The sequence below is a fragment of the Muscardinus avellanarius genome (genome assembly GCF_963383645.1).
Source record: "Muscardinus avellanarius genome assembly, chromosome: 8".
Lineage (NCBI taxonomy): Eukaryota > Metazoa > Chordata > Mammalia > Rodentia > Gliridae > Muscardinus > Muscardinus avellanarius.
The window spans coordinates 3,137,505-3,157,704 of NC_137794.1; the positions used below are offsets into that span (position 1 = coordinate 3,137,505).

The window sequence follows — 20,200 nt, forward strand, 5'->3', positions numbered from 1 at the left end:
AGCTCTGTCTGGTCCATGTCTTAAAGCCTTTCATTCCATCACCTGTTTTCATTCTGTTGTTCTCTTACAAATCCCAAAGTAAGTTCAGCTATTTATTCCATCCTATCCTTTATCTTTCTGTTTGGCCTCTGAATTTTACCATGTAGTCTACCACTCACCCTGTGTGGTTTCCACGAGTCTAACCCACTCCGTGCAGTCTTTTGCTTTTCCCATGCTGCCTTATCTTTCTCTTTGTGTATTCCAGGAGGTCAAGATGGTAGGGGAACGGCATGCTGGGGACCACATGGTGCCCTTGGGGCCCCAGCTGCAGGCATATCCTGAAGAACTCATTCGACAGCGCCCTGGCCATGATGGACATCCTGAATACCTCATCCGATGGAGTATCTTGCGGTGTGGGGAAGTGAGCAAAGCGGGTGCGGAGGAAGGCAAGGCAGAGCACATCCTCATGTGGCTGTCGGCTCCAGAGGTCTACGCTAACTGTCCCTTGCTCTTAGGCGAGCGGGCTCTATCTAAGGGACCTCAGCACGAACCGTCTGGGGCCTCAGGAAACTTCCCTCGAGACCCAGGAGGCCTGGACGACGTGGCGATGGGAGAGATGGAGGCTGATGTGCGGGCTCTGGTACGCCGGGCCGCCAAGCAGCTGGCGGAAGGTGGGCCCTCGAGCCCCACGGCTGCCGTGCTTCACACCGTCCATGTGCTCAGTGCGTACGCCAGCATTGGGCCCCTCACTGGGGTCTTCCGGGAAACGGGAGCCCTGGACCTGCTGATGCACATGCTATGCAATCCTGAGCCGCAGATCCGTCGGAGCGCGGGCAAGATGCTGCAGGCTCTGGCAGCCCACGATGCTGGTAAGAGACAGCCATGGGAAGACAGAAAGCATTGGTGGGACGGGGCCCCAAAGAGTAGGGACAAAGAGGAGCGACTTCCGGCTCTGTAAGAACACCTGGGATTTGGTGAATATCGGCTCGTGGCAAAGGGAGCATAGAGGCTGATGGGTTACTGTAAGTACACGAACAGGATGAGATAGTAGCACCTCCCTTTAGAGCCTCTCAGCTCAGGGACAGGGAAGAGGATGGGATAGATTGCCTTCTTTTGTTTTTTCTTTTCTTTCTTTTTTTTTTTTTTTTTTGCCGTCCCAGGGTTGGAACCCAGAAACCAGGGGCATTCTACCTCTGAGCAACACCCCCAGCCCTGTTTTTTTATTCTTTCTAATTTCGAAACAGGGTCTCACTTAGTTGTGAAGGGTCTCGCTTAGTAGCTAAGGCTGTCTGCGAACCGCGATCCTCCAGTCTCAGCCTCCTAAATGCTGGGATTACAAGTGTGCACCACTATGCTTGGCTAGATTTGCATTTTTATAAACTGAGCTATAACCCAATTTGTCTGCTTATAACCAATATTTATTTATTTGTTTAACTGGGAGTTGAACCCAGGGGCATTCTACCTCAGAGCTATATCCTGGTATTTTTATTTTTTGTTTTAAAATAGGGTCTTGCAGCTGGGTGTGGTGGCATATGCTTGTAATCCCAGTACTTGGGAGGCTGAGACAGGAGGATCGCAGGTTCATGGTCAGCCTCAGCAACTTAGTGAGACCCTGTTTTAAACTAAAAAATAAAAGAGGGCTGAGGATGTAGCTCAGAGGTAGCGAGTTCCTGGTTGGAGCAGGGGAGCAAAGGACTGTGGCCTCAGGCCTTGCCACACACAACCACAAATATATGATGTTTCTGTTGTGGGTCTTAGTCACAGAGAAGTTTGAAAGCCTCTAAGGAAGGAGATAGAATGTTATGGGGACTGAAGAGGAGGTACGGGTTGGTTGGCTACAGGGAGCCGGGCGCACGTCCTGCTGTCGCTGAGCCAGCAAGATGGCATCGAGCAGCACATGGACTTCGACAGCCGCTCCACCTTGCTGGAGCTGTTTGCAGAAACCACGTCCTCGGAAGAGCACTGCATGGCTTTTGAAGGCATTCATCTGCCTCAGGTACTCTGCGGCGCGGGGCAGTGCTGTGTCAGGGTTACTTCTGAAACGGGTTCAGGACCGTGTTGGTGCCAGAGCTCCCTGGAGAGCTGAAGAAGGCTCACGCCCCTTCCCAGCCCTCCCATTCCAACCTAAGGCTGGGGCCCAGGAGTCTGTTTTAGGACACTCCCTGTGTGCTTCTTACACAGATTCAAGCTTGAGAACTACTGGGCGAGGGATAGGGCCTTTACACTTTCCTGGGGCGCGTATGAAGGGCAGGGGAGAGGCCAGAGCCAGGAGTAGATGAGCCTGTGCCAGTGTTGTGTCCTACAGATCCCAGGAAAGCTGCTCTTCTCGCTGGTGAAGCGCTACCTGTGTGTCACGTCCCTGCTGGACCAGCTGAACAACAGCCCCGAGCCTGGAGCTGGAGACCAGAGCTCCCCGCGCCCCACCTGGGAGAAAAGCCGGGGACAGAAGGAGCTGGAGTTCAGTATGGCCGTGGGCAGCCTCATTTCAGAGCTGTTGCGGAGCATGGGCTGGGCCCGCAACCTCAGCGAGTTGGGCACACCACCACCCCGGCCACCTCGGTCCATCTTCCAGCCCTGTATTGCAGGTCCCCCGCTTCTGCTCCCCACCATTGTCACCATCCCCAGAAGGCAAGGGCGGGCCTTCCGCCAGCGTTCCGAGTTCTCCAGCCGCAGTGGCTACGGTGAGTACGTGCAGCAGATGCTGCAGCCTGGGGCCCGCGTGCGGATGCTGCATGACTACGAGGAGGTCAGTGCCGGCGACGAAGGCGAGTTCCGCCAGAGCAACAACGGCGTGCCCCCGGTGCAGGTGAGGGCCGCGTGCAGGGCCGCGCTGCTGGGCTCTGCTCGGGTGGGGCATAGCTGGGACGTCGTGCAGGACACTCGTGTGCCAAGCGAGGAGACCCCCCCAGGGGACTGGAATGGTAAAAGGGGTCAGCGGATGAGGGGCTGCCACAGAGGGCTGAGGATATTGGTTGGGAGTGGGCGAGCCATGAGGTGGTGGGGACACCGTACCCAGGGAGCCCACCTCTTGTGCCGTGGAGGAGGCAAGGAAGGAGCGTGGGCACAGCGCCTCCAGGTTAGGAAGAGAGGCAGGGCCCACTCCCAGTGCTCGTGGAGGAAGGCAGCCTTGATCGCATAGAGGTTCTCCCCAGATCCAGATCCGGCCTGCTGTGTCCTCCAGCCTCCTTGCCCGGGGGCTGAGCCCTCCTCTTTCTTCGCCAGGTCTTCTGGAAGTCTACAGGCCGCACCTACTGGGTGCACTGGCACATGCTGGAGATCCTGGGCCCTGCGGAAGCTGCTGGGAACCCGGCTTCGGCAGCTGCGGAGAAGGGGTCAGGAGCTGCTGGGCTGGGCAGCGGTAAGCCTAAGAGGACGTGGAGAGCAGGGCTCTGAGCAGAGGAGTGGTGTCTGGTAGGAAGCTACACCTGAGCTCCCCAGAGGTTCAGAACCTGACTCTCCCTGCTAGGTGCCGAGACCCCTGTGCCCACATCCTCAGTGTTCCCCTCTGCAGACTGGAAGCCCGCGGGCGGCCTCGACTGCTTGCCCTACCTCCAGCCGGAGCCTCAGAAGCACACTGCAGCGGGGCGCCTGACCCAAGCTGAGTGGTGGGAGCTGCTTTTCTTCATCAAAAAGTTGGACTTAAGTGAGCAGCAGCCAATTTTTCAGGATCTTCGGGATAAACTGGATGAGGTATTATAGGCCTGAGAGATGGGGCGGCGGGATGGTAGTGGGAAGTCCTAGCTTTGGGATGCCACGTGGGGCAGCTTGGGCTAGAGGCTGCAGGTCCAGGGGTGCTGCTGGGGAGGAGGTGCCTGTGGGGTCGGGTGCAGGGAAGCCCTGAGGCATGGCGGGCTCACCGCCCTTCCCACTGCTGTCTCCGGGAGCTCCCCGGTGTGTGCTCACCCCTGAAAGGCATGCCTTTGTGTTGACAGACTCTCAGTGACAAAGCCCTGGGTGAGCTCTGTGTGCCCGTAGAGGAGGCCGAGGCCCTGCTGCAGGTCCTCAGGAATCGGTTCGAGGGCAGCACGCTCTGTGACCTGCTCAACTCCCAGATCTACACCAAGTATGGGCCACCCCCCGAGCAGCTGAGCAGGTTGTCGTCTTCACCAAGCCGGTCCTGTACCCCAGACCCAGAAGAGGGGTCCAAGTTGGAGGCCGGCTTCTCAGACGAAGAGACGCAGGCCCCCAGAGCAAAGGCAGAGCCCCGCAAGGCAGAGGCTGTCGGCGAGGCGGACGCTGAGCCCCCCGTGGCGCAGAGTGATTCGCAGCTGTTTAACCAGCTTCTAGTGGCCGAGGGGATGACTCTGACCCCCGAAATAAAGGAGGCAGCGAGTGGTGAGTGAGATTCTGGGAGGGGAGGGCACAGACATTCGAGCAAGCCCTGGGGCCCGAAGTGGCTAGCGAGGGTAGAGGGAAGGCCATGGGGTAAGGCCCCTTCTGCGAGGAAGAATGCCTCGCAACCGTGCGTCCACTTCCCTCTGACCGATTCTGTCTGATCAGCTACCACTTCCTTTCTCCCATATCTCTGCAACAGGAGGGTCCCTTTCCAGGGTATCTCCATCTTCACTGTTTGGTTAGACCCATCACACAGAATTGGAAAAGTTCCAGTGGTGGTGCACGCCTGTAATCCTATTACTCGGGAGGCTGAGGCAAGAGGATCACAGGTTCATGGCCAACCTCAGCAACTTAGTGAGACCCTGTTTCAAAATAAAAAGGGCTGGGAGTGTATCTCAGAGTAGACCATGCTTGGGTTCAGTTATCAGTACCCCCGCCCCTCCACGCACAAAAAAGTGGAAAAGTTCCAAGTGCAAGCTACAGTAAGGAGCGGTGTGTCTGAATGTCGGCAGCATCACTGGGCTTGACCTTCAGAGACGCCCAGCTGGGTGGTGCCACGGTTCTTTCAGCCACTGCTCCCCACCAATTTCAGAAATGGCTAGAACCTTGCGGGGTCCCGGCCCACGCAGATCCCTGGATGAGCACGTGGCAGGAGTCGTGGCCACTGTGCAGGTATCCAGCCTGGACCCAAGCCTGCAGCTCTCGGGGCTCTCTGCCTTATCACAGGCCGTGGAGGAGGCCACAGAGCGGGACCACCCTCTGCTCCATCCCGACAGATCGCTGAGGTTGGCATGTGAGGAGGGAAGACCTTGAGCTGAAGCCCTGGGTGATTAGGCTGCTAGGAGGGAGGGTTAGAAAGGCCGGGTGACGGAAGGCCGGGCTGGGAGGAGCTGAGCAGAAGGGCTGTTACCGTATTCTTGGGGGACTTTACATGCTTTCATTAAGTCTGCCTACCACCAAGGAAGCATTGCTGGTATTATTGTCATTACTGTTACTATTATTAGCAGCAGCAGCACTGTCTAGGCGAGACCACTGAGGCTTAGAGATCTTAAGTAACTTGCTTAGAGTTCCACAGGTAGCAGAGCCAGGATTCAAGCATAAGTCTTTTGGCTCCACACCTTGAGTTTTTTTCTTTAAGATTTTTTTTGAGCCAGGCATGGTGGCGCACACTTGTAATCCCAGCACTCGGGAGGCTGAGACAGAGGGATCGCACAAGTTTGAAGGAAGCCTCAGCTATGTAATGAGGCTCTCAGCAACTTAGTGAGACCCTGTTTCCAAATAAAGTATAAAACTAGGTCTGGGAGGATGGCCTGGAGGTAGAAAAGCCCCTGGGTTCCACCCCCAGTAACACACACACACACACACACACACACACACACACACACACACACACACCATGTTAGCTAGCCTGGCATGCTGGCACACCCTTGTAAATCCCAGTACTTGGGAGGCTGAGACCGGAGGATTGCCGGTTCAAGGCCAGCCTCAGCTACTTAGGCTCTCCGCAACTTAATGAGACCCTGTTTCAAAATAAAGAATAAAAAATAGGGCTGGGGGTATAACTCAGAGGTAGAATGTCCCTGGGTTTAATCCCTAGTACTGCAAAAAAAAATCACATTAATTTCCTTTTTGTGATTATAAAGAATAAATACATGTGCACTATAAAAAAGTTAGAAAAGTAGAAAGATGAAAATCTAGAGGTGAGGTACCAAACACCTGTAACCCTAGTACTTGGTGGCTGAGACAGGAGGATTTGCTGAGACAGGCAGGTTTGAGACCAGCCTGAGCAACTTACCTGAGATTCTTAGCAACTCTTAGGAAGACCCCGTTTCAGAAAATAAATAAATAAATAAATAAATAAATAAATAAATAAATAGGTCTGGGGGTATAGCTCAGAGGTAGAATGCCCCTGCATTCAATCCCCAGTACCAAAAAGAAAAAAAGGGGGGAAAAAAGTATCTAAAAGCCCTTTATATAAACAGAGACATCAGTGTTAAATTTTGGTAAACATCCTTCCATCTTCATATCTACTTATATATATTATCCCTGAGTGTCACGTAGTGTAGTATAATAAATCCTGCTTCAGACGCAGAACTTCTCCAGTGCTGTCTGCCTTCTTTCCTAGCAGCGCTCCATTTGTATTTTCCTTCGTCGCTCATCCAGTCCGTCACTGGGGAAGGGTGTGGGTACCGCCTTCTGCTTCGCCTGCCCCTGGTCCCTCGGGCTTCGCCTGCCCCTGGTCCGTCGGGCTCTAGAGGCGCCCGCCTTTCTCCGCATCAGCAATTCCACTCACGTTTCCTCCAGTTCACGTTGTTTGTCTCTTAATTTTGTTTCTAAGGCCTTTCACTGTGCTAAAGAGTTAGGCTTTTCTGTCGATATATCTATATATTTGGTGGGGGGGTGGAACCTGGTGGCATTCTACCTGTGAGCTACACCTCCAGCCCTATTGCATTTTTTATTTTGAAGCAGGATCTCACTAGGTCCCAGGCTGATGAGCGTCTCGCTGCTTGCTGAGCCTGTCCTCCTTCCTCCCGTCTCAGCCCACCAAGGACTGGAATGACAAACGTGTGCCGTGTCTATATGTATATATAACACCATACCCGGCTCTATTACTATATTTTCAACTGGATTCTGAATTGCAGATTTTGAATCCATTAAGAAAGGTTTGTCCTATTCCAGGCTTAGAGAAATATTCTCTAAAAATATCTACAATTTTCATTTTTTACATTTATCTTAAAAACGCATTATGTTTTTGCAAGTGGTATGAAGCAGAGCTTCAACTGCAGTCTTTTCCAAGTGGACAGATGTCTCAACCTCATAGTTCTTGTCTCAGAGTTTGTCTTGGTGCTGGAGATCGAGCCCAGTATTTCATACATGCAAAGCACGTACTCTGCCACGCCAGCCCGTGTCAGTTTTCAATCAGAACGTTGTCTCCTGGCTGGCTGAGAGGCCAGTCTTATCTCTTTTGTAATCTATTGATCTGTTTGGCTACCCTGCATCAGTTTCAGAGTTTTAATATATGTTTATAGTTATATTGGATAACTTCAGGCAAATCTACCATTATTTCCCCCAAACTTTAAAAAAATGATTCTTGCATATTTTATCTTCCTCTGCCTGAATTTTCTTTTCTTTTCTTTCTTTTTTTTTTTTTTTTTTTTTGTGTGTGTGGTACTGGGGTTCCTGGAAGCCCTTCTACCTCTGGGCTACATTCCCAGACCTATTTTATCCTTTTTTATTTTTGGGAACAGGGTCTCTTAAGCCAGCGGGGCTGGCTTTGAACCTGCGTGATCCTCCTGTCTCCGCCTCCCAAGCGCAGGGATTACAAGCGTGCGCCACCACGCCCCGGCTTGATTTTTTAAAGCATTTAAGAAGCTGGGTGTGGTGGCGCACGCTTATAATCCCCGTGCGCTTGGGAGGCGGAGACAGGAGGATCGCGCAGGTTTGAATCCAGCCTCTGCTACTTAGTGAGGCTCTCAGCAACTTAGACCGTGTTTCCAAATAAAGTATAAAATAGGTCTGGGAGTATAGCCCAGAGGTAGAAACCCTCCCTCTGGGTTCCACCCCCAGGATCACCAAAAAAAAAAAAAAAAAGCATTTCAGGCATTTTGATTAGAATTGCATGGGCTGTATATATTCATTTGAAAAGATGAACCAGAATTTGTAACCGTTTTGTTCTACTGCCTCCTTCAGGAGGTGAGGAGCCAGGGAGTGAGACTACAGTGGGGAGGAGATTACAGGAGACAGACAAGAACAACAGGTGGAGGAAGGGGAGGCGGACAGGATCTCAAAGGAGGGGCTGGGCAGGGAGCTCGATGGCGTCGGGGCTGGGAAGTCAGGCAGGACTGCTTGGGAAGGGAGCCCAGCGGCGCTTCTCTTTCCAGAGAGAAGCTCGTGAAGATGCTGGTAGAGTTGCTCACCAACCAGGTGGGAGAGAAGATGGTGGTGGTGCTGGCCCTGCGCCTCCTTTACCTGCTTATGACCAAGCACGAGTGGCGCCCGCTGTTTGCCAGGGAGGGTGGCATCTACGCTGTGCTGGTTTGCATGCAAGAATATAAGACTTCTGTCTTGGTGCAGCAAGCAGGGCTGGCGGTGAGTTCACTGGGCCTGGTGGGAGAGAGCCGGGGGCAGGTCGGCCGGTGGGGGGACTGCCGCTCTTGAGGCCGTGCTCTCTTGGCCTAGACCAGGCTGGAGACAATGGAGTGGAAAGATACAGATGGGCTGGAGAGTGCCACCTGGGGCTGGGCGTGCTGGCTTCCTGTAATCCTAGTACTTGAGAGGCTGCAATGGGAGGGTGGCAGGTTCAAAGCCAGCCTCAGCAGCTTAGGCCCTGTTTCAAAATAAGGCTAGAGGGGTAGCTAAGAGATAAGGTTCCCTTGGGTACAATCCCGTGTGTGTGTGTGTGTGTGTGTGTGTGTGTGTGTGTGTGTGTGTAGGTTTGTGATTCGCCGATAGCCTCATCTACTTAGGCCCTCTGCAACTTAGTGAGACCCTGTTTCAAAAATAAAGAATAAAAAATAGGGCTAGGAGTGTAGCTTGGAGGTAGAATGCCCCTGGGTTCCATCCCCAGTAATGCAGAAAAAGAAAAAGATTATGCTCAGGTTTAAAACCGAGCAGCTGAGCTGCCAGTCTTATCTCTCTTGTAACCTATTGTTCGGTGCTGTAATCTATTGATTGGTGTGCTGCTTGTAGGGCCAGACCTTTCAAAGAAGGGACATTCTCCATTCTAATGGCATAGTGTTCGCTTAATTTTTTTCTTTCTAGTACCAGCAAGTGAGTTTCACATTAAAGTTCTTTTCCTATAATTCCAACCACTGAGGCTGGGAGACAAGCAAATATTCTTGTCGAGAGGCCAGGGGACATGGCTTTGGAAGTGTTGCCACACAGCTGTCACTGAGGCTGTGGGCGGGGAGATGAGCCTGTCTAGAGGGAACGGAGAGTGAGGAGAGAAAGGGGCAGAGACGGCAGTGTTGGGGACCGGCAGAGGCACAGCAGACGTTGGGTGAGCGAAGGCCGCGGCATCCAGGTCAGAGCTTTGCAGAGGAAGGAGCAGTCAGCTGAGATGGGAGCGATTTACGGAGCCTCTGGAGCCGGCTGGGGCCGCAGGAAGCTGCCCGGGGCGGGGGGCTCTGTTCAGGCAGCGCTGGCCGGAGGGGCTTAGGGGCAGAGGGAGTGGCAGGTTATCTCCTTGCCTGCCAGCCCCCCCTCTCTCTTCCTTCCTCCCTCCCTCCTTCCTTCCTTCCCTCCTAGAATTTGATGCCTCCTCACTACTTCCCTTTCCATTGCCTACATTCCCTATTTGCAGAGTTAAGCTGCCCCAAAGTCTGAGGTCTAGAACGTGACCCTGGCTCCCCTTCCTACCGTGGCTCTGTCTGCTCCTGACCTTGCTGCACCCCACGCAGGCACTGAAGATGGTGGCCATTGCCGGCTCCGCGGAGGTCCCCACTTTCATTACTGGCCGAGAGTCCATCCCGCCTCTGTTTGATGCCCAGATGACCAGAGAGATCTTCGCTAGCATTGACTCAGCCACACGCCCGGGCTCTGAGAGCCTGCTCCTTTCTGTCCCTGCAGCCGTGGTCCTGATGCTGAACACAGAGGGGTGAGGACATCGCCCTCCAAGCCCCTCTAATTCCTTTGCCCCAGCCTCAGGTGCTCCACAGAAATCCCCCTTATGTTGTCACTTCTGGCCCTCTCTGAATGTCTCTGGAGACAGGCCAAGTGGCTGGGAGTAGGGAGAGTGCCAGCGGGGAGCCTGACCTTCCTTCAAGGCTGGGGGAGAGGCCTGAGGCCGGCGGGAAGCCCTGCCCAGCTGCCGGTCCTCTGAACCGGCTTCCCTGCGTTCATCGCATTCACTGCCACCCCCCACCCCGCCCGCCAGGTGCTCCTCCGCGGTGAGAAATGGCCTGCTCCTGCTCAGCATGCTTTTGTGCAACCACCACACTCTCGGAGACCAGATTATAACGCAGGAGCTGAGAGACACCTTGTACAGCCACTCAGGGATAGCTCCAGGAACAGAACCCATGCCCACCACGCGCACCATCCTCTCGATGCTCCTCAGTCGCTACGCAGAGCCGCCGGGCAGTCCCGAGCACGCAGGTACCACTGCAGGGGTGGTTCCCCAGGACTCGCACGCGCGCCGCGGCCAGGCAGGCTCAGGTTTACATGGCAGCCCCTTCCTGGAGGTACAGGGCATGTCAGGAAAGGAGCGAGGGTTTTGGTGCAGGTCAGGTTCATGGGCTGCACTGGCCAAGAGGAGAAGGAAGCTCTAAAATAGGTGCACGGAACCTGCCTTCTCTGAGTGGCTTTAAGTATGTGCCTAGCAGTCTTGGCCAGGTTGGCCCAGTCTTACTAGAAAGTAGAGACTTGGCTGAACTGACACGTAGGGAGGCCTGTAGAGGAATCACATTCGGGCACAACAAAGTCACGACTGGAAACGTGAGACGCAGCACAGAGAAGAGACGCCGCTCTGTGCTTAAACACGGTGAAACCCAGGAGTAAGGATGGATATCAAAATAAGAATATATGCCTTTTAGTCTGTGTATCTGAGGCTACCATGCTAGGCAGTAGAGGGATATCATTATAGTGGCTGGTATTCATTAAAACTAACATTTAATAAAAAAGACTATTGTCTGTGAGATTAAAAATGTGCTGCATTAGCCGGGCGTGGTGGCGCACGCCTGTAAACCCCGCGCTTGGGAGGTGGAGACAGGAGGATCGCACAGGTTCGAAGCCAGCCTCAGCTGGCTTAAGAGACCCTGTTTCCAAATAAAATATAAAATAGGTCTCGGAGCGTAGCTTTGAGGTAGAGGGCCCATGGGTTCCATCCCTAATACCACAAAAAAAAAAAAAAAAAAAAATTCCTGCATTTAACAAGGATGTTTGCTGTACTAGATTTTTTTTTTCAAATATAGTTTGATCTGTTTTTGGGATCAGAAAAGAAAAGCTTTCATGGTTTGGCAAAAACTATAGATGTCCTCGGTATGGGAAGAGGCTTGGGGTGATTTTCGGGGCCTTCTTGGCTCTTGATTTGGCAGACTTGTAAGGCTGGCTCTTCATGCAGTTTTTTTCTCCTCTGGCATGTCTGGGCTGCAGCACTAGAACCGCCCAGTGCCCAGGGCCAGGATGGGTCCCCGGAGCTGCGGATTCGATCCCTGGTGGGGGGCCCGTCCGCAGAACTGCTCCTGGACTTAGAGCATGTGTTGTGCCGGGAGGGCAGCCCAGGCAGTGCCGTGCGGCCCCTCCTCAAGCGCCTCCAGCAGGAGACCCAGCCCTTCCTCCTGTTGCTGCGGACTCTGGATGCCCCTGGGCCCAACAGGTCTGTGCTGCTGATGGCGCTGAGGTGAGAGGCTGTCCAGATGCCCATGTGTTGGGGTCAGAGGGCTGCGGGGACTTCACTCCTTTCCATCCCTTGCCAGGGTCATGACCCGCCTGCTGGATTACCCTGAGGCCATGGTCCTCCCCTGGCATGAGGTCTTGGAGCCCTGCCTCAGCCGCCTGGGTGCCCCCAGCAGCGACTCTGAGGTACTAGAAGCCTGGCGGGAGTGGGGAGACAAGGGGAGCTGCTGGGGCACCGCCTACCTCCTGCGAGAAGGCACAGAAAGGCTGTTCTAAATAAGTCCCCAGGCCCGGGGCGGGTGGAAGGGCAGGAAGGCTGATGGTATCTAAGAGTCCCTGGGACTGGGCTTGACTTTAACCTCGTAGCTGGACCTGGACTTCTGGGTTTAGAAGAGGCCCACACTGACTGGTCCAAACAGCCCTGGCTCTCCACCTGCCAGAGCTGGTGTATCATGGAGCAAGGTTGGCTCTTGGAGCTTGTCTCTAACAAGAGGAAGCCTAGAAAGCTGCCCAAGTTCTGCCACCGTCAGCTCAGTCTGGTGTCCCAGCATCCCAGCATTCAGTTGTCTTCTGCCTTGGTCCCTCCCTCCGGAGGCTTCCTCCAGAATCTGGGCCACCACTCTTTCTCTACTGAACCTGGTCCTCAGGCCTTCCCTGCATTGCTCTGTTTCCTATAAACCCGCGTGGCTCAGGTTGTTCAGGAGCTGACCTGCTTCCTGCATCGGCTGGCTTCCATGCACAAGGACCACGCGGTGCTGCTCTGCTCCCTGGGAGCGAAGGAGACTCTCTCGAAAGCGCTGGACAGGCACCCGGCTCCGCTGCCGTGGGCCTCTGAACTGCAGAGCCTGGTGACGGAGTGCGGGAAACACGCCCAGCTCTACAGCAACCTCACCTCCAGCATCCTGGCTGGCTGCATCCAGGTGAGGAAGGGCGCACCAGGTCACTCCTTGGCACGGCGGCAGCACGTCTGGGTGCCCATGCCTCACCCTTACCCCACATGGCCTGTCGGAGTCTGGGGAGAAAGGGCTTCAGTATCTACTTGCCCTCGACCTTTCTCTGCACATGGTTCTCTGGGTTTTTTGTCTTCCTTCCCTTCTGCTTCTGCCTCTCTCCGATGTTCTGGTTGCAGATGGTGCTGGGCCAGATTGAGGACCACAGACGAACCCATCAACCCATCAATATCCCCTTCTTTGATGTGTTCCTCAGGCATCTCTGCCAGGGTCAGTGCCCTCCTCTTTTTTTCTCCTCCCTCCGCCCAGATTTTGTTGTTCCCTTCCTTTCCCGCTCCTTTTCCTTATTTCTGTCTCAACCGATCAGGCTGTGACCTCCACCCTTCCTGTTGAACCCCAGGCTCCAGTGCGGACGTGAAGGAGGACAAGTGCTGGGAGAAGGTGGAGGTGTCCTCCAACCCACACAGGGCCAGCAAGCTGATGGACCGCAACCCCAAGACCTACTGGGAGTCCAATGGCAGCGCCGGCTCCCACTACATCACCTTGCACATGCGCCGTGGTGTTCTTGTTAGGTATGAACACACCCTGTGAATGTGTGTGCAAGTACACGTGAATATTTATGTCTGTGTGTGCATGGGGGGTTAACTGGGGATTGAACCCAGGGATGTTCTACCTCTGAGCTACACCCCTAGTCCTATATTTTAATTTTATTTTTGAAACAAGGTCTTCTAGGTTACTGTACACTGGTCTCAAATCTGTGATCTTCCTGTCTCAGCCTCCCAAATACTGGAATTACAAGTGTGCACCGTCGCACCTGGTGCACGTGGATGTTTGAATATGCCCCACTTTACATGCCAAAGCACCTGCGTACACACAAATCATCTCTAACCCCGTTCCTGAGGGATGTGCTGAAATCCATTTTGTGCAATAAAGAAATAGGTGCACTGACCTACCTTCATTTTGCTGTATCTGTACATTTCCTTACTCACTGAATTCGGTGATTTGGACCCCAGACAAGTAGGTATCACATCCCTGTGCTTTGTCTTGAGGAAGTTTAGTGATTCACTACGTACTCTTACGGGGCATGCGTCCTGGGCACTGAGCAAGGGTATGGAGATGCGAGGTCAGAAAGATGTTTCCTTGTTAAGGGAACTTGCAGATTAGTTTGGAACCAGGCTGGAAAAAGCACAGAGTGGCCGGGCGTGGTGGCGCATGCTTGTAATCCCCGTACTTGGGAGGCAGAGACAGGAGGATCGCGCAGGTTCGAAGCCAGCCGCGCGCGCTGGCTTAAGAGACCCTGTTTCCAAATAAAAATGTAAAAATAGGTCTGGGAGTGTAGCCCGGAGGTAAAAGGGCTTCCAGGAACCCCAGTACCACCAAAAAAAAAAAAAAAAAAAAAAAAAAAAAAAGCACAGAGTAAAGAGAAAACACCGCGGCTCGGCATGGCGGCTTTCCTGGTGTTCAGCTACTTGGAAGTGTAAGGCAGGAGGATTGTTTGAGCCCAGGAGTTTAAGGCCAGGCTGGGTAACAGTGAGACCCCATTTAAGAAAGAGAGAGAGAGGGAAGGAAGGAAAGAAGGAAGGAAGGAAAGAAAAGGCAAGGCCGGGCATGGTGGCACATGCTTGTAATCCCAATACTTTGGAGGCTGAGACAGGAGTATCACAAGTTCCAAGCCAGCCTCAACTCAGCGAGGCTCTCAGCAACTTAGCAAGACTCTGTTTCCAAGTAAAAAATAAAATAGGTCTGGGAGTGTAGACTGGAGGGGAAAGGGCCCTGGGCTTCATCCATAAAATAAATTAATAAATTAATTAAATTAAATAAGAAGAAGAAGAAAGAGAGAAAAGGGGGAGGTGGGCAGGAAGAGCATCGTGGTTCATGTGTACCCTGGGTGCAGAGGCTGACGGAGGCAGAGAAGCTCCCTTCTGCACGTGGGGCTGACTGAGCTGAAGCTTGAGGTTGGAGTCAGCTGATGAGGATGCGATGGCCAGTCGAGGCGGAGGGACAGCAGGTGTACAGAGTGGAAGCCAGACGCATGTAGGGTTGGTGGTGGTGGTGTGTGTGTCAGCGGCAGGAAGCGAGCCCGGAGAGGAGTGAGGATCAGACGCCTTTGGGTCACAAAGAGTTTGCACACTAAGAAGTTTGAATTTTACTGTGAAACTTGGGGAGAAAGTGGAGGATTTTATGAAGAGACAAAATTAGATTTTTTTTGTTCAGAAAGCTTACTTGGGTAACTATGGAAGTTTGGACTGAGGTCAGGAAAAAGGAGCTGAGGCTTTTGGGGCGGTCTACCTGAGGGCTCGGCATGTCCAGTTGGGCAGGGGGACAGGAACAGGCTCGGCTGATGGAACTGAGCGGCACGAAGAGCTAGGTCTCCAGGACTCGCCCCACCCGGGCGTGGGGAGCCGCGGGAGGGAGCTTGAGGGCAGCTTGAGCCCTGGGTAGACACCCCATTTGTTTTTTGGGGGGGCAGGTTTATGTGGACAGATGATAGTCCACTTGGACTTGTTGACTTCGAGGTGTCTAAGAACATGACGTGCAGGTGTCGGTTGGGCGCGCGGGAGAGTGGACTGGGGTAGAGGTGTGGATCTGGAGCCATGTGTCTGTCGAGTTTTGATTAGAGCTGTGGGTTTAAATGAAGTGACTTGGGGACAAAACAGGAAGGGCAGCGGGTCTAGGGAAGATGTCAGGAGCCAGCAGAGGGACAGAGCCACAGGAGGAGGCAGGTGCAGTTGCGAACCGAGGTGAGGGCCCAGTGACACCTCCTTCCCCTCTCCAGGCGGCTGACTCTGCTGGTGGCCAGTGAGGACTCCAGTTACATGCCAGCCAGGGTGGTGGTGTTCGGGGGTGACAGCCCTAGCTGCATCGGCACCGAGCTCAACACGGTGAGGACCCTCTGCCGCCTTCACCCTGCTTCACTCTCCACCCTGCATTTGTCCCCAGACCTGGGGAGGACCCATCCTGGGGAATACTTCCCTCCTTTTTTTCTGCAAAGGCCTCACCTTGCAAGGCACAAGGGTGGGATTAGGGGTGTGGAGCCCTGCAGACCCTGGCTTGGTGTAGGGCAAGGACGGGCGCGTGCCTGTCACAGTACCAGGTTGCTGTCTGCAGCCCTTCCAGCCCAACTTGTTCAAGTGACGGTTCTGCCTCTGCCTCCTCTCCTGCCCTGCCAGGTGAACGTGGTGCCCTTTGCCAGCCGGGTGACCCTCCTGGACAACCTGACCCGCTTCTGGCCCGTCATCCAGATCCGCATCAAGCGCTGCCAGCAGGTGGGCGGGGCGGGCCGCGCAGGGTCTCTGGAGCGGCTGGCTCTGCCGTTTGGGGCCAGGGCTTTACCCAGGGTTCTTCCTTGGTCTGCTGGGGCGATGACTTTGGAAGCCCTTGAGCTCCAGAGATGTGGAGGCGTCCTGGGCGCTGGGGAGTCAGGGCTGGCTTTGGCAGGAGGTGGTGGCTGGGGTGATAGACGGGCCTGCGTGTTGCAGGGTGGCATCGACACCCGGGTTCGGGGTGTGGAAGTACTGGGCCCGAAGCCCACTTTCTGGCCGCTGTTCCGGGAACAGCTCTGTCGCCGTACACGTCTCTTCTACACAATCCGCGCACAAGCCTGGAGCAGGGACATAGCAGAGGACCGCAGGTGTCTTCTCCAGCTCTGTCCCAGGTGCGTGGGGCCCAGGGAGAGAAGATGGTTAAGGTTAAGGGAATGGTGCGCTCGAAGAAGCTGGTGTCAGAGGATCACAGGTTTGCGGCTAGCCTTGGCAACTCAGTGAGGTCTGCTGCAACTTCGTGGGACCCCATTTCAAAATAAGGAATAAGATCAAGCTGGGGGTGTGGCTCAGAGGCAGAACAGCCCTGGGTTTTATCCCTAGTACCACACACATGCACACGCACACGCGCACACGCACACGCACGTAGAGGGGGAGATATGCTTGCGTGGGAGTGTGGGAAGTAAAGCCGTAGCCAGGACACGAGGGGCAGGGTGGACGTGGGTGAGAGGCACGTGCTGAGGGCAGGAGCTGAGGCCCGGGTGTGGGGTGATTGGGTGTCAGTTTGCATCTGAGTGGAAGGCTTGGGGAAATCTGTCTCGGTTTTGTTACTCTTTACTTTGGCAGTACTAGGGACTGAATCCAAAGGTGCTCACCATCGAGCTACGTCCCCAGTCTTTTTAACTTCTCAGATGAGGTCTGAGTTGCCTAGGTTGGGCTTGACTGAACTCACAGGCTGTAGAGCGCATGTCTAAAGATGGCACCTGCCTCAGCTTCCCCAATAGCAACGCCTTTAATCTTTGCCATCAACTCTTTGTTCTCAGACTGAACAGGGTTTTGCGTCATGAACAGAACTTTGCGGATCGCTTCCTCCCTGACGACGAGGCCGCCCAGGCGCTGGGCAAGGCCTGCTGGGAGGCCCTGGTCAGCCCCCTGGTGCAGAACATCACCTCGCCTGGTAACCAGCCCCAGGCTGACCCGCTCCCCCTGGGCATTCCCAAGGGCCTCCTGAGCTAACACTGGGTTCTTTGGGCCGCGGCCTTTGCCTCCGAAGGCCTCTCACCCCCGTGTGCTCTCTCCTTCCCCACTCTGGTATTCAGATCTTCCTCTCTGCCCGCCCCTGCCCCGGTACCACATCCCAGACTCCGGCTCTTCGTAGTTACCCCTTCCCCTCCCCCTGGCCTCTGTGTCCTCGCGTCCCACGGCCACCTGTTGCTGTCCTCTTCCAGATGCGGCAGGTGTGAGCGCCCTGGGCTGGCTGCTGGATCAGTACTTGGAGCAGAGAGCCCGCTCTCGGGCCTCCGTGAGTCGCACGGCATCCTTTGCTCCTCGAGTCCGCCGCCTTTGCCACTTGCTCGTACATGGGGAGCCCCCTCCTGGGCCGCCTCCTGAGCTGCCCACCCGGCCGTGTGAGTCCCAGCCGTAGCCAGCTGAGCCGACTGGGTTCCTCCTAGCCTGCCTTCCTAGGCTCCTGGCCCTTCCGGGGGACTGGTGAACTGCACCTGAGGCTGCGGTGAGACCCCTTCCTTTGCCTCTGTCTCTGCAGTCAGCAAGCACACGAAAGGGCGGGACCCAAGCCCCGCACCTTCACCAGCTCTCCCAAGCAGCAGCCTGAGGAACATAACCCAGTGCTGGCTGAGCGTGGTGCAGGCACAGGTGAGCAGGCGCAGGCGAGCAGGCGCAGGCGAGCAGGCGCAGGCTGGAGTCCTGGGCGGGAGGCCGTCTTCATCATGTCATAGGTCATTTCTTTCTTTTTGGTGATGAGGATTGAAGCGGGGGCATTCTAACTCTGAGCAACATCCCAGCCCGTATTTATTTTGAAACAGAGTCTCGCTAAGTTGCAGAGGCTGACCTCAAATCTGCAGTCCTCCTGTCTCATTTCTTGTCATTCATTTCTTGTCATGACATTTCATTCCGGTCATTTCTTGCTGCGTCTCCTCAGGTCAGCAGATTCCTGGCTGCAGCCTGGAGGGCCCCAGACTTTGTGCCTCGTTACTGTAAACTCTACGAGCGCTTGCAGAGAGCAGGTTCAGAGCTGTTCGGGCCGCGGGCAGCCTTCACCTCGGCCCTGCGCAGCGGCTTCTCGGGCGCCCTGCTGCAGCAGTCCTTCCTCAGCGCTGCTCATGTGAGTGGGCGGGGAGCTCGAGGGCCTCTGCCCGCTCTTCACCCCCAGCTCGCCGCCCTCCTCCACTCCGTCCTGCGTGCTTTGCCCAGCGCCCTTTCCACCCCTCCCAGATGAGTGAGCAGTTTGCCAGGCACATGGACCAGCAGATCCAGGGCGGCGTGCGTGGCGGAGCCCTTGGGGTGGAGATGCTCCGGAGGCTTCAGCGCCACCTGGAACCCATCACGGTCCTTTCCGGCCTGGAGCTGGCCACTACTTTTGAGCACTTCTATCAGTGAGTGCAGGTCTGGAAAGGTGGGTGGGGGCTTAGGAGGACGGTGGAGGGGGACTTAGGTTACAGAGCTGGCAGCGAGCTGGGGTGGGGCCTGTGGCTCAGGCAGGGTGCAGCCGAAGGCCCCACCTTCTGGAGTGGAAGCTGGCGCCACCTGAGGCCTGGCGCGCTGTGTGCTGCAGGCACTACATGGCGGACCGCCTCCTGGGCGTGGGCTCCAGCTGGCTGGAGGGCGCCGTGCTGGAGCAGATCGGCCTCTGCTTCCCCAACCGCCTCCCGCAGCAGATGCTGCAGAGCCTGAGCGCCGCGGACGAGCTGCAGCGCCAGTTCCACCTCTTCCAGCTCCAGCAGCTCGACAAGGTGCTCTTGGAGCAGAAAGACACGGAGCAGAGCGCAGAGGAAGAGGAGGTAAGAACACGCGGCAGCAGAGCACGAAGAGTCTGTGTCGAGAAGGGAGCCGACCTGGAAACCTTCTGCTCCTCAGGAGGAAGAGGAGGACGAGGAGGCGGCGGCGGAGCCCCCTGTGGAAGAGCCCAGCCCAGCGGTTTCTGTGCTGGTCCTGTCCCCGCGCTGCTGGCCGGTCTCCCCACCCTGCTACCTGCGCCAGCCCAGAAAGTGCCTCCCCGCAGAGCTCTGTGATGCCCTTGACCGCTTCTCCAGTTTCTACAGCCAGAGTGAGAAGCCAGGGAGAGGAAACACACTGGAGTGGCTGCTGAGGGTATCAGCAGTGTCGGGGAGCATCAGTGTTGTATCAAGGCGAGGACGGTCGGGCAGGAGTGTGTTCCCCTGAAGTACGACTTCGGGGCTCAGCACCCTGGGGAAGGTGCTGAGTTGGGTTTTCTCTCTTCTAAGTTCCTTCAACTTGCTGTGAATTCTTTCTTTCTTTCTTCCTTTCCTCCTTTCTTTTTTTGAAGTACTAGAGACTGGACCTGGGTCATTCTACCTCTGAGCTACACCTCTAGCCCTATTTTATTTTTATCTTGAAACAGGGTCTCACTAGATTGATGAGAGTCTCACTGCTTGCTGAGGCTGTCCTCAAACCTGTGATCCTCCTGGCTCAGCCTCCCAAGTACTGGGATTACAAGCATGCACCGCCACACTGGGCTGAATTTGTCCTATTTTTCTAACTGCAAGTTGCATGCTTACTTAATTTTCAGTCTTTTGAAACTTTGATCCAGTTAAAAATGTTGAAGGCTATTCATTCCCCTCAATATGGTTTTAGCTGCATACCATTGGATTTGTAAGTGATTTGGGGGGGGTTAATTAATACTCAACAAAATGCACAGACTATAAAGTGTGGTGGCTTACTGCAGCTACATGTAGTCGTACCCCTTCCAGGTCAAGAGGCAGAGCCTCCCCGGCACCAGGAGCCCCGTGTGGCCCGTCCAGGCAGCAGTGCTCTGAGGGACGCCATCATTTCCTATCTCTCACCATAGATTTTTGCCTATATTTGCACTTCATATTAATGGAACCATAGAGTGTTATTTTACCAGATCTTCTTTTTCTTTTTTTTTTATGGTACTAGGGACTGAACCCAGAGGCATTCTACTTCTGAGCTACATCCCCAGTCCTGTTTTTTATTTATTTATTTATTTATTTATTTATTTATTTATTTATTTATTTATTTATTTATTTTTGTGTGGTACTGGCGGTGGAACCCAGAGGCTTTTCTACCTCCGGGCTATACTCCCAGACCTATTTTATATTTTATTTGGAAACAGGGTCTCACTAA

The 20,200-nt window shown here is 54.6% G+C and overlaps 1 protein-coding gene across 1 annotated transcript in view; it reads left to right on the top strand.

Moving 5' to 3' along the window:
- Positions 1-247: 247 nt before the first annotated feature.
- Positions 248-20,200, top strand: part of CUL9 (cullin 9) — a gene marked incomplete at its 3' end in the record, with an annotated part of 32,879 nt that continues 12,926 nt past the window's right edge. Inside the window, exons 1-25 of the mRNA XM_080699840.1 lie at positions 248-848; positions 1,821-1,975; positions 2,285-2,785; positions 3,202-3,337; positions 3,476-3,669; positions 3,912-4,314; positions 4,907-5,099; positions 8,196-8,403; positions 9,714-9,910; positions 10,190-10,407; positions 11,404-11,650; positions 11,727-11,832; positions 12,339-12,566; positions 12,776-12,866; positions 12,997-13,168; positions 15,373-15,478; positions 15,767-15,862; positions 16,076-16,251; positions 16,900-17,033; positions 17,305-17,484; positions 17,622-17,731; positions 18,018-18,200; positions 18,311-18,471; positions 18,651-18,876; positions 18,953-19,142. Coding sequence (XP_080555966.1) covers positions 254-848; positions 1,821-1,975; positions 2,285-2,785; positions 3,202-3,337; positions 3,476-3,669; positions 3,912-4,314; positions 4,907-5,099; positions 8,196-8,403; positions 9,714-9,910; positions 10,190-10,407; positions 11,404-11,650; positions 11,727-11,832; positions 12,339-12,566; positions 12,776-12,866; positions 12,997-13,168; positions 15,373-15,478; positions 15,767-15,862; positions 16,076-16,251; positions 16,900-17,033; positions 17,305-17,484; positions 17,622-17,731; positions 18,018-18,200; positions 18,311-18,471; positions 18,651-18,876; positions 18,953-19,142 — 5,206 coding nt within the window. The 5' untranslated portion in view covers positions 248-253. The remainder of the gene's footprint in view (positions 849-1,820; positions 1,976-2,284; positions 2,786-3,201; positions 3,338-3,475; positions 3,670-3,911; positions 4,315-4,906; positions 5,100-8,195; positions 8,404-9,713; positions 9,911-10,189; positions 10,408-11,403; positions 11,651-11,726; positions 11,833-12,338; positions 12,567-12,775; positions 12,867-12,996; positions 13,169-15,372; positions 15,479-15,766; positions 15,863-16,075; positions 16,252-16,899; positions 17,034-17,304; positions 17,485-17,621; positions 17,732-18,017; positions 18,201-18,310; positions 18,472-18,650; positions 18,877-18,952; positions 19,143-20,200) is intronic.